Source organism: Lynx rufus, unplaced genomic scaffold (genome assembly GCF_022079265.1).
Source record: "Lynx rufus isolate CCGP_SWC_20201006 ecotype Redwood Valley unplaced genomic scaffold, mLynRuf1.p SCAF_2, whole genome shotgun sequence".
In the NCBI taxonomy this organism is placed as follows: Eukaryota; Metazoa; Chordata; class Mammalia; order Carnivora; family Felidae; genus Lynx; species Lynx rufus.
Genome location: NW_025814834.1, coordinates 218,759,955 through 218,771,938, shown reverse-complemented (window position 1 = coordinate 218,771,938; position 11,984 = coordinate 218,759,955). Strand labels below are relative to the sequence as shown.

The following is an 11,984-nucleotide window of genomic DNA, read 5'->3' as shown; positions in this document are numbered from 1 at the left end:
GGATGGGCGGGCAGAAGGCTAGGAGGCTGCTTGGAAGCGATGCTGGAGCTAGGTCTTGGGACACTCGGGGACCCGCAGCGTTAGGCTGGAAATGAGAGCAAGGACATCTGTGGGGAGGGAGGGAGGGAGGGAGGGAGGGTTGGCACTGAGTTTGCAGACCCAGAGGCTGGAGAAAGGAAGCCTGAGTTGGGATAGGGGACAGGCCCCCGGGGAGGCTGGAGCCCAGAGTAGTGGGTCAGAGAGCGCGAGACCAGACTGAGCTGCAGTCGGCCAGGCCTGCATCTGAGCCTCTGGCTGCCCCACTCTCGTCTATCCCTGCAGGACCTGGCAGGAGGCCTGAGGTCTGAGCAGCTGGGCTCAGGGAAGGATGGAGAGCCTGGGATTGAATCCTGGTCTGAGGACTGCCGTGGCCCAGCTTTGTAACCTCGGGCAAATCAACTCCCAAGTCTCAGCGTCCTGTAAAACAGGGGTCCTGATTTCACCATCAGGTATTGACAGTGTTCTCCCAAGCCTTGTACCATGTTTAAATGGTGCTCAGGAGACATTTGCTAAACTGGGTTCATGGGAATTGAAAGGAGATGTAATGTTTTTGTTGCTTTTAAGTCTGTTTAACTTTTTTTTTTAAGTTTTACTTATTTATTTTGAGAGAGAGGGAAAGAGCATAACCGGCGAGGGGCAGAGAGAGAGAGAATCTCAACTCGACTCCATACTGGCAGCACAGAGCTGGACATGGGGCTCGAACTCACAAACCGTGAGATCATGAGCTGAGCTGAAACCAAGAGTCGGATGTGTAACCAAGTGAGCCACGCAGGCGCCCCAACTTTGTATTTTAAAACATTAAATCTCCAGGGTGCCTTTGGCCATTGGCATCTGCTGTCCACACTGAGGCCTCAAGAGGGCCAAGATCTACCCTCTTTTCTGGGGGCAAAGAGTAACATGAAATCCAGTTTAGCCAGTCCAGGCAACCCCCTCTCCTTTGCCCATCACTTCAGACCATCCTTCTCCATCAGCCCTGATTAGGGAACATGGGGCAAGCTGAGGACAAAGTACAGGCTAACAGCACCCCCACCCCCACCCCAGGTGGGATATCTGTGTCTTCCTCCGACACTCCTGACTGCTCAAGAACAGGGGAAAAGAAAGAAAGCAAATGTCTGACTGATGGAGATCACAGTCATACAGAACAGGAGTCTCCTTCAGTCTACGGATAACTTAGTAAACTGCAAGTAAAAAGCAATCTTCTCCATAATCTCCAGAAACCTATAGACTCCGTTTCCTGGAGCCCTAAGAGCACCCTCACCAAGATGGAAGGGGGTTTAAGTGCTTGCCATGGTGATGTGGGAAACAAAGGCAAATGAAAAATTGAATTCCCTTACTGCCCACAGCCCAGTGATGAGTCCTTGAAAGGGGCAGAGTGAGCAACCTCCCTCGAGCTCAGCTGCCTGGACGATGACACTTTGCTGGGGGCAAAAGGGAACCTTGGCTTAACATTATCCTGACGCCCCCCCCCACCCCAGGATCCTGTGAGTCTCCTTAGACACATAAAAATTATTCTGCAAACCTTATTTATCTTTAATCCCCAAGTATATGTTGGCAATTAAACTCCAAGTATATGACTCCTGATACACATCTGAAGGGTCTCATGACTGAGGTTTTACTAAGCAGTAATAAATGACGTTTTGCTAACAACAGCTAGACCCTCAAGGTCCTGGAAACCTTTCTTCTAAAATTTCTTAGAGACTTACTCTGTCCCTAACCCCCTCCCAACCTGAAGGTATATAAATCAGTTACTCTTTGCAACCCCAGTGCAGCTCTTTCTTGCCACGGGTCCCATCCCGTGCTTTAATAAAATCACCTTTTTTGCGCCAAAGACATCTTTGAGAATCCTTTCTTGGCTGTGGGCTCCAACCCCCCACCATCACCCCAAAACCTCATCAAGCCTCATCTTGGAGAAGGAAGAAAGGAAGGGGAAGCAGTCTCTTCCCAGGTATGGCCAGACCTGAGGGAAGGGGGATCTTTAGAAGTGACTGGAGTTGCTGAATCTGTCAGGACCCAGGGCTCACAGAGCAGTAAGGGAGGAAACAGGCAAGTGAGCAAATATATGCACACACTGGCATAGACCCAGAGAAACAAAGTCACATACAGAGATACAGAGATGCGCAGAGTAACAGTAATTCAACCAGCGATAGGGACAGAAACACACAATGAGTCCTGCTTTCCTACCAGAGAAAAGCAATCTGATCAAAGAAATCCACTCTGCATCTGGCTCTCAACCCCAGGCAGGAGAACAACAAACCCGTAAAAATATAAGAAAATAAAGGAAAACTACTCAGCCCTGGGATGCCTTACTTGCCTTCTTTTGTAAAGAAGCATTTGAATGTGTTTTGTTCTTGGAGCTGGGAGGCAAGGAGAAAGGGAGCCCTTTCTCATTCAGGAAGGTCCCTCTGCAGGGTCTCCCCTGCACGTCCCCCCCCCCCTCCGCCCCCATCCTGCTATTCACCCACCAGCTGAGGTGGTTTTCCATCTTGGGTCTAAGTGCAGTTTCCTCCTGCTTAAAGAGTCCTAAGAACCAGCTTGACTTTTCCAAGTTAAACTGTAGGCTGAGATGAAATTAGCCTCTCTCTCTTTTTTTTTTAATTTTTTTCTCTCTCTCTCTTTATGATTATTTATTTATTTAGAAAAAGAGAGTGTGGGAGAGGGGCAGAGAGAGAATACCAAGCAGGTTCCTGCTGTCAGCACAGAGCAGGACTGGGGCGGGGGGGGGGGGGGGGCTCGATCTCGAGAACCATGAGATCATGACCTGAGCCGCAATCAAGAGTCAGGCACTTAACCGACTGAGCCACCTAGGCGCCCCTACCCTTTTTCTTAAATGGGGTTGCTTTATGGAGCAAGAGAGAATGTAGCAAGTGCGAAGCACGCAAGACGCAGGTGCTGGCGTGAGGTGTGAACCAAACACCTCAACCCACACCAGCTTCCCAGGATGAAAAGTTGGCTCTTGTCCAAGCTTGACACCAAGTAAGAAAAGGTCTGAGAACTGGCCTCTCCCCTCCCTCTGCCGGTGGGTCTCTGGTCAGTTATTGCCGGAGGGGCCTCTGGGGCTCCTTGTCACTCACAGGCCCTCCGTCTCATCCACTTCCCACCTGGAGGCCAGGAAGGGCCTGTTCATGTCCCCGGGAGGGAACCCTGATCCTCCAACAGTTTTCTTCTCCCTCCTCTGACCATTCTGGGCTCCAGGCATGAAAGCCTCCTCTCTCTAGTCTGGAAACGGGTAAATGATGTGAATTTATGAGCACATCAGCCCGAAGTGCCTAAGTCACAAGTGCACAAAAGGGCCGGGTAAATATTTAAAGATTAGAGCCAGCTGGGGAGAAACACAAAGGCCTGGGACAATGGGGGTCTCTCGGAATTCACTCTCCCTCAGCTGGGCCAGCCCGGTTCAGTGTTGATGCACTCACCGGAGTCCCAGCCTTTGTCCCCTGGAGGGCCCTTGGCTGCCAGGCCATTCGGAGTTCCAACACAGCTAAAGAGAGTTAAACAATCGCAGCCACTCCAACCCCATCTGGAGACAAATGGCTGAGTCATTTCAGAGCTTTTGCTGTGTCCCAATAGTTAATTACACGAAGCAATCACTTCATTCCCCTTTGAAATGCATCTGCAGAGACGGCCGGCTGGCGTATTTCTTCCCCGAAGTCACCTCGCGGGCGGTGGCCTCTGCGGCACTCCCCAGTAAACTAGCATTGCTTTCAATCCCTGGGTGCTGCCGGAGGGAAAGGGGCTCTCACCCAGGGCGGAGAGGTTACACAGGGCCATCGCCTGGGAGGGTCGGTAGACGATCTGGTGCGGCTCTTGTCCTGGGGCCCGCAAACCCCCCGCCTACCTCCTTTCCAGACCTCAGTTGCTCTGTAACAGTTTCTCTTTAGACAAAGTCGAGAAAACCAAAGGCGAAAGGGAGAACGAAGGCACAGGTCACTTTTTGCCTTCAATTCCCAAGCCTGAGGAAGCAGAGGACTCAGTGTTCCTTGAATCCCCTCGAGGTCTCCAGAACTACAGAAGGATTTTTTTTTTTTTTCCCTTGAATGAGCAAAGGGCAACCTGGGTCTCCCCAGCGCTTTGCCGGAACTCGTGCTCCTTTCCAGGCCCCCTGGGGAGCCCAGATGCTAAAGATGGAAAGGGAGTCGGTGGCCTACATCCCAGTTTGCATAAGCCCAGCTTCTAAGATAGTCCACGTCCTTCCCAGCAGCTAGAGAGGCTTCGCCCTGCTTGCTCTTAGATAAGGGGGGGGGGGGGGAGGGTGTGCCGCCCCTCCCACCCCACCTCGGAAAACGCACCCGCCCAACCTTTACGCACACCTTCGGAGCCCCCCCCCCACCCCGCCTGCCTGTGAGTGTGCTGAGGGTGGTCTAGCTCAGGACTCACAGAGTGGGGGAGGAGGGCAACTGGGTCTTAGTGGGGACGTGGCCGCCCAGGAACCCGAATTGCGCATAAAGTGGGGTTTCTCCGCGCGCGGGGAAAAAGGGAGGGTGGAATCCTCACCAGGATCTGTTTCGACCCTGAGTCCTGCCCGACCCTCGCCCGACTTAAGGGCGGTTCTCGGCGGGCGAGCCGCGCTGGGAGTGGGGAAACCCGGAAAGCAGAGAGAAAATCAGCCTAGGCGGGGAGTCGCGGGGACGCCAGCCCGGGTACTTGTCCCGGGATGGGGGGGGGGGGTTTGCTAAATGGGGGCGCAGGGGGCGGTGCCGGGGTAGGGGTAGGGGGCAGCGAGGCGGAGGCCCATTAAGTGGGCGGAGGCAGAATTTGACGGATGCGAGTCCAGCCCAGGCCGCCCCACCAGGCTCGCCGCCCGCAGCCAAAGCAGAACATTGCGAATTAGCTCATTTTGCGGTCAATTTTCCACTGCTTAAGAACACACTAAGCCACCCACGTGAGCGGCCCCACCTAGCGAGACCGGGAGCCTTCCGCTCGGGCTCGAGAGGAGTGACGGCCCCAGGAGCTGCGGATGCTAGGGTGCGGGCAGGAGCGGGCCGCGGGCCCCTTTATGGCGGCCCTAACTCTGGAGAGGGGGCGGGCCGCGAGGGCTGCGCCGAGGGCCATTGGTTTGCTAATGCGCCCGAGTTGAAAGGCGCGGGCGGCGGTTTATGGGGAGGGATCATAATTAGAGGACAAATTGCCCCGCAGCCCGCGCGGCTGAGAGCGGGGGCGGGGGCGGAGGGCGACCGCCGGAGCGAGGCGCGCGCCCAGCTTCCGTGCAGATGTGCGGCCGCTGGAAGCCCGCGCGCAGCGGGGCGCCCGGAGTTTGGCCCCGAGGGGGCGGGCGCGGGCGGGCTTTGTGGGGCCGGCACAATGCCCTTAACACTCGGCTGCCCCCTTTGTGCCCGGCCCCGCCGCCCGCCTGCCCCGCGGCGCCTTTGTACCGAGCCGCCACCGCCCCAAGCCGGGGGAGCGCACGGAGGCCAGTGGGGCCCGCTCAGCCCCCGGTGTTTCAAAGCTGCCCGGCGCGTGCCAACGCCGGCCGGCCGGCCTCGGCCCCGCCGCCCGCCCCGGGCCCGGCCCGGCCCGATCTGGCCCGGGGTCCTGCGGCCGGGGCGGAAGAGCACCTCGCAACTCCGGCCGACGCAGCCCGGGCCTTGAAAGGAGGGCGGAGCGCGATTCTCCACGCTGCTAGGCGCCTGAGAAGCCTCTGCCCCAGGCAGGGCCCATCAATACTCCGGGCAGGGGCGGGTGTGGGGGAAGAAGATAGCCCCTCTCCAGGGAGCCAGGGGGCCCATCCGGGACCCAACAATCTCCCCTCCCCCTCGCGCTGGGTCCCTCGCAAAGGCCGATTTGTTTATTCCTCTGCCGCAGGGCTCAACTGCAGAACTTTTGCGTCGAAGCTACTTCCTTGCCCTCGCGAGTAGCCGTGGGAGCCAGCATTGTTCGGAGCCCCATTTTATAAACCTTGAACCTGGGACCCTGCGAACCCAGGACAGGGAGATAACTGGAGATGAGTCCAGGGACGTCATCCTGTCAGCCACAGCTACTGGAGTCCTGCTCCTGGGGCCCAACCCGGGACTGCAGCAGTCCTGCTGTAGGGCCTAACAGGTCCTGGGGTGGGTGTCTCTTCCACTGAGCTCCCTGGGTCTCCAGCCACAGCCCGAATAATGAACAGTGTTTGGGGGTCCCAGACCTCCAAGAGCACAGAACGATGCTCTCGCCATATGACCAGTGATCTTTCTCACCCTCACCTTTCATTTGTTGGGAGCAAGAGAAGGCCGGTGGGAATAAACTCCCCGGCTGTGAGGGCAAGTGGCAGAGCCTGAGTTGTCCAGCCTGGAAACTCAGGACTGAAACTAGCCCAGCTGGAAGAGTGTGGGTTGGGGCCTAACAGGGCCAGAGGGCACCTGGGGTCAGGACACACACCTGAGCACAGGAATGCTCCCAGTCCAAGACCCCAGCTAGGAGGAGACTGGCTGTGGCCCCGAGGGCGGGCTGCACGCTTTAATGGGACACATGTCGCTGTGTGGCCCCCTCAAGCCCAGCCTGTGCCCGGCTTTGAGCAGACACAGGCAGAAAATCGCTGCATTGTCCCAACATTAGGACGACTAATGTGGCGTTGCCAGCGTGGCCAGAGCGTGAAACCCGCAGAAAGGCCTTGCTGGCGGGTCCTCCCTGCCTCCGCGTCTTCATCAGACACACGGAGGCCTGGTGTGTTGTCATAGTCATTAGCGGGGCTCAGAACCAGCTGGACCCGTGGACCTTCCTCAGTGGGTGCCCCCCAGAATGCTTGGAGGCAAGGGACGGCAAGCACTAGGTAAGTGGGACTAGTGAGGCTCGGTCCCTAGGGACACTAAACACTGGGACAGAACAGGGCACGGAGGGATGTGCATGGGAGGGGACCCCAGACTCTGGAAGTAGTGGGGGCGAAAGGGATATGGGAAAGACTGAGAAAGGGGAAGAGGAGGGCCCCTTGGAAGAAAGGAGGGTTCCTGGAGGTAAGGCTGAAGCCTGGGCTTTGAGAGGGGGTCGCACAGAGAGGTGGGGAATTTCCCAGTGCATCCCCCTCTCATCTCCTCCCCCTCGGGGTTCCTCGAGTCCAGGAGCGCCTCATTGACATGTAAACGAGGAGCCCCTATAAAGGCGGCACTGCCTCCCACAGGAGCAGATACGACAACATGGGCACTAAGCCTGGGACCCAGGGCAGCTCCGGTGGCCAAGCCGGCGGCTTCCGCAAGGTCTGGGGTCCTGAAGGGCTCAGGGTGTGGGCCTGCCAAGCCGGGGGTGGGGTGGGGCAAAGGGCAAGAGGACCCTGGCCCTGTCCTATAATGCCACCCCTCTACAGATCTCCAAGCCACTGATGGAGAAGAAGCGACGGGCACGCATCAATGTATCGCTGGAGCAGCTGAAGTCGTTGCTGGAAAAACACTACTCCCACCAGGTGAGACGTGGGGATGTGGTGAGGTGGGGGTGATACAATCCCCAACCTCATCCCTTCCAAGTCGGACTGTGCAGCTAAGAGCCCTTTCCACGGATCTGCAGATCCGGAAACGCAAGTTGGAGAAGGCGGATATACTGGAGCTGAGCGTCAAGTACATGAAAAGCCTTCAGAACTCGGCTCAAGGTGGGAGGGAGTCTGGAAGGGATAGGGCAAGGATCTGAGGGGGGGGGGCACTTGTGGCGTCAGACCCGTGGATATCACAAGGCCAGATAAAGGAGGGATGGATGAGAAGAGAGCTCGGGGCAGTGGGCAGCTGGGTGAGGAGAGGGCCCCAGATTGCTGGAGGCAGGAGGCTGCGAAGACCCTGCAGCCTAGTGCAGTCGCAATCCGGGTGAGCGAGGGTCTGGACCCTGGGAAAGAAATTCAGGTTGCCTAGCCCCTCCCCTCCCTTCCCCGCCACATTTCTCCCCTCCTTTTCTCTCTCTACACCTCTCCTTTCCTCCTCCCCTCTCCTATTCTTCCCTCCCCTTCACATTTCTCCTGTCCGCTCCCCTCCCCCCAGGGCTCTGGCGGGTCCCCAGCGGAGCCGAGTTCCCGTCTGGCTTCCGCAGCTGTCTGCCGGGAGTTAGCCAGCTTGTGGGGCGCGGAGAGGACGGCGGCGGCGGCCTGCGCTGCCCCCTGGCGCTTGAGCGCGCAGGTGGCAGCACCATGGACAGCGCCAGCCCGAGCCCGGAGGCGCCCGCGCCGCTTGGCCCCTGCGTCCCCGCCATTTGGGTCCCTGCTCCAGCCATCGGCGCCTCGAGGTCCCAGCCACCCCGGCTCCTCTTCCCTGGAGGTCTCCCCGGCCCGTCCTCCAGCGTCCCGGGGCCGCAGACGGCCCCTCGCCGCTGCGCCGAGAGCCCAGGGCCGGGTCTGGGGGTTTGGCGGCCCTGGTGAGTCCCGGCGCCGCCTCAGACTCAAGGGGGCCCCCTTCTGGCCCCGGGACGCAGAGACTGTTTAGAGCGCGCCTGCGGTGATGGCCGGGACCCCAGTCTTCCGTCTTGGTCCCGTGGCAGGGGTGGCTGGGAGGGTGCCGCGTGCCCGCGAACGCGAGGAAATACACGGAGCCTCGAGGGGGACCTGTGCCCCCCCCCCCAGCCCCACCTACTCAAGCTGGACCCGCTCTCTCCTCGTCCCACCTTCTCGCGGGGCTGGGAGGGGATGTCCCAGGCTGCTCCTCTTTCCCAGGGCCCCCGGCGGGCAGCCCTCCCCCGCCCCCGCCCCCGCCCCGCAGCCTCGCCGCTGTGGGAAGGTCGCCGTCGGCAGCGGCGCAGAGCGGACCCCTCGCAGCGAGGAGAATCGCTGCCCCGCCCTGGCCCATTCAGCCAGCCGAGGACGCCCGGTTCCCACCGGCACAAAGCTCGCCGGGTCCCGCCCCGCCGGCGAGGGGCCCCCAGCCCACCCCCACCTTGGAGCTTCTCGGCTTCCACGGGTCCCCACCCCCTCCGCACGCAGCACAGCCCACCCGGCAGGCGCGCTCTCTGAGGCCCGCCCATCTCAGAAGACCTGCCCCGAGCTGCCCCAGCTCAGCAGCCCGCCCTGCCGCCAGATGCTCCGCCCACCGCTCGGGTCACCCCACACCCCGCAGCGCACGGCTCCTGAGGGTTCCGGCCGCCGGACTTCCGTTGCCGCCACAGAACCCGCGACCCTCGACAGCCCTCCGAGCGCTCTGCGCCTGTTTATTCTTCCGAAAACGAGGTCATTGCTGTGCTCCGACCCTAGCCCGGGGTCCCGGTGTTCGAGGGGCAGCCTGGGGCTGGGGGATGAGAATCCTGCGCCAAAGCCCTGGGAGGGATCCTGGCATTTCCAGCTTGAAATTCAGAATACAGACAGTGGCGAACCTGTGAGATGGGTACAAAGAGACCACGGAAGTCCAAATTTCTCCCACGATGCCTACTGGGGTGCATCTTTTGAACTACAAATACTGACTTTCTATAAAACATTTCCCATTTAGGGATACCCCTGCTTTGCTTATGTGTGCTAAGCCCGTTCTGGTTAGAGTGCGGGGAGAGAGCGGCCCGGCTCCCCCACTCCGCCCATCAGTCTCTCTGGAGCGCAGGCGGGGAGGGGGTCTCGGCTGTGGCGGTCGGGGGGGGGCGGCCCCTGGGGTCTCGGCCTCCTGCTGCGTTGGGGGCGAGTGGGGGACAGGAGCAGCCGCACTAATCCCTCTGCCAGCCACTAGGTGGCGACCTTATACCGCGGACCCAGGGAGCGGCCTCCAAACTCGTACCCGGGCTGGAGCGGGTCACCACCAGGCACGATAGGTCTGGCGCCCCCAGGCCCTGCCCTTCTTGCTCTCCCGAACCGACCGCACAGAGGCTAAACCTCCCTGAAGCCACTCCTGGTGCGGAGGCTGCCAACTGCGCTCATAAGTGCTTCTCCTGCTATTAGCGCTGTGGTGCCCACCCCACTGCTCTGTCCTGCCGCTGGTCCAGGCCATCCTGGCTCCCTGGGTGGGGCTGCAACGCTGGCATAGAAAAGGGGCACTGGCCCAAAGGATGGCGCACTAGGAGGACTTCTGGACCCAGAGGGATAGACACTTGGGGACAGCTGGCTAGCAGTGCTGCTCTATTCTGGAAAGGTGTTTCCATGAAACCACCCTAGGAATGCCAGGTGCAAATCATAGGAAGTTTTTATTGTATTCTGTACAGAAGAGAAATGCTCAGTCGTCAAAAAACTACAAACAGATTCCTGGCTCTGTGTGGGTGGTGGTACAAGGACAGAGCTCCCTCCCCTGTGAGCCTGGGGCCAAGCTGCTTCTCAACGCAGCAAATAGGCCTGGCGGCTGCACAAAGTGTGAGGGGGAGGAGACCCAGGCCCCAGGGTCCTCCATCTGGGGTCCTCCCTCCTTTTTATTTTTGTAAAAACCATAACTGGAGGGATTTGGGGGTATCGTGTCTCCCTGCAAGTATTGCCATTGGATATGAAATACAGAGTAAAAACCCAATGTGACAAGTGGGCCGGCCTGAGCAAGGGGTGGGGTGGGGGGATGACACAGTGGCTAGCTGACGATCTCTGCCCCCACTGGACATGTGGGTCCTTGAAGGCACAGCAGCATTGGCCAGAGGTGGCCCCTCCCATGGCTGGGGCCCTACTGTGGTTTTCTGTCCTGCTCATCTGTGGCTGGCTCCTCCCTGCCCAGTTACCCCACAGCCTAGGACCAGTGGCCTCCAAAGCATAGATGGAGCCAGGTAGCCCCCTATCCTCGCCCCTCCCAGGGCCTTCTCTGGGGCCAAGACCTTGTCAGGGGGGTGAGGAAATGGGCCTGACCACCAGAGGGTCCGGGGCAGCGTTGCAATCCCAGGTGACAGAGCAGGAGGGAACACAGGGCCGGCAGGCTCTGTGCTGGCCCTGGAATCTGCTGGGGGAGGGGCTGGGGCTGGGGCTGAGGTGTAGGGGCCATTGTGTGGAGGCAAGGGCCAGGATGACACAGCCTCTGCATTTGCCCTTGTCCTTTCAGCTCAAGGTCACAGCTGTTCCTGGGCTTCTCCTTAGCCTGAGCCTAGGGTCTTTCTCCAAAGAATACCCAGCAGGCCCTTCCCCAAGACCCATGGCAAAGCCAAGAGCCCTGTCCACGGGTGAGGGAGGACCCTAAGGCCCACAACCTGGGAGGTCTCTAAGCCAGGATTCCTTCCCTGGGGCATCAGGATAAGGAAGCCCCTTTTCCCTTTCTTCAGTTCTTTCCCATCACGGACCCATGACTTTCATGATGGCAGGGTGATGAGGGTGGGGGGACACTAACAGTGGTCAAGGTGGGTGGTGGAGGAAAAGTGCTGTGCTTTAGCTGGGGTGTGTCCCTGGGGGGCCAGGGGCACTGAGAGTGGGAGGCCTCAGGTGCAGAGGCCACACCGGGCCACACACTGAAGACTGACGCCCCGCAAACGGCCCACAGAGGGCCCTAGATGCTCTCACACCCTGTCCATTGAGGAGCCAGTGCACAGGACCAGGAGACTTCTCCCAACAGTCCTGAGAGTTAACATGGTCACCTGCTCGAAACAGATGGGGAAACCGAGGCAGAACTGGTCAGCAGGAACACCTGCTCAGAGAGCTTGTTTGGGCTTTGAAGACCCCTGTGCTTAGAGACCCTCTGTACCCTGCCCCCCACGGGGGTGAGACAGTTACAGTGCAAAGTGGAAAGTAGGGTGTAGCCCAGTGGCTCCTGCAGGGCTGGGCTTTGCTCCGTCTTGTGGTGGCCCTGTCCCTGGGCTCCCGGCCGCCACCCCCATCCCCCCAACCCAGCTGCCCGGGGCTGCGCGAGGTGCATCAGGGCCTTTACCCAAGCCAGGCTCGCTCTGCCCCGAGATGCGGTACCCAGCAGCTGGTCCGTGCCCGGCGGTCGTCCAGGGCAGCCGCCGTCACTCCAGGAAATGCCCGCGGCTCAGTCACGCAGGGAGAGCTGGCCCACGGCCAGGCGCCGTCGGTGGGCCCCGCGTGGCGCTGCCCGGAGCCCGGCCTGGGTCAGCGCGGCATCTTTGGTGCTTTGGTCCCTGCGGGCGGCCCGGCCCGCCGGGCGCGCGTGGGGAGGCGCCGGTAGGCC

At 59.9% G+C, this 11,984-nt stretch overlaps 1 protein-coding gene across 1 annotated transcript; it reads left to right on the top strand.

Moving 5' to 3' along the window:
* The first annotated feature begins 7,145 nt into the window (after positions 1–7,145).
* HES3 (hes family bHLH transcription factor 3) lies at positions 7,146–8,344 on the top strand. The gene is made up of 4 exons (XM_047083146.1): positions 7,146–7,205; positions 7,313–7,408; positions 7,510–7,591; positions 7,971–8,344. The coding sequence occupies exons 1-4, from the start codon at positions 7,146–7,148 to the stop codon at positions 8,342–8,344; spliced, it is 612 nt and encodes a 203-aa protein (XP_046939102.1).
* Positions 8,345–11,984: the final 3,640 nt, after the last annotated feature.

Excerpts from the sequence above, each read along its gene's own strand:
- HES3 (XM_047083146.1), top strand. The coding sequence starts at position 7,146 with ATGGGCACTAAGCCTGGGACCCAGGGCAGCTCCGGTGGCCAAGCCGGC. Across the intron at positions 7,409-7,509 it reads AAAAACACTACTCCCACCAG|ATCCGGAAACGCAAGTTGGA; the intron begins GTGAGACGTGGG and ends ACGGATCTGCAG. Across the intron at positions 7,592-7,970 it reads CCTTCAGAACTCGGCTCAAG|GGCTCTGGCGGGTCCCCAGC; the intron begins GTGGGAGGGAGT and ends CCCTCCCCCCAG.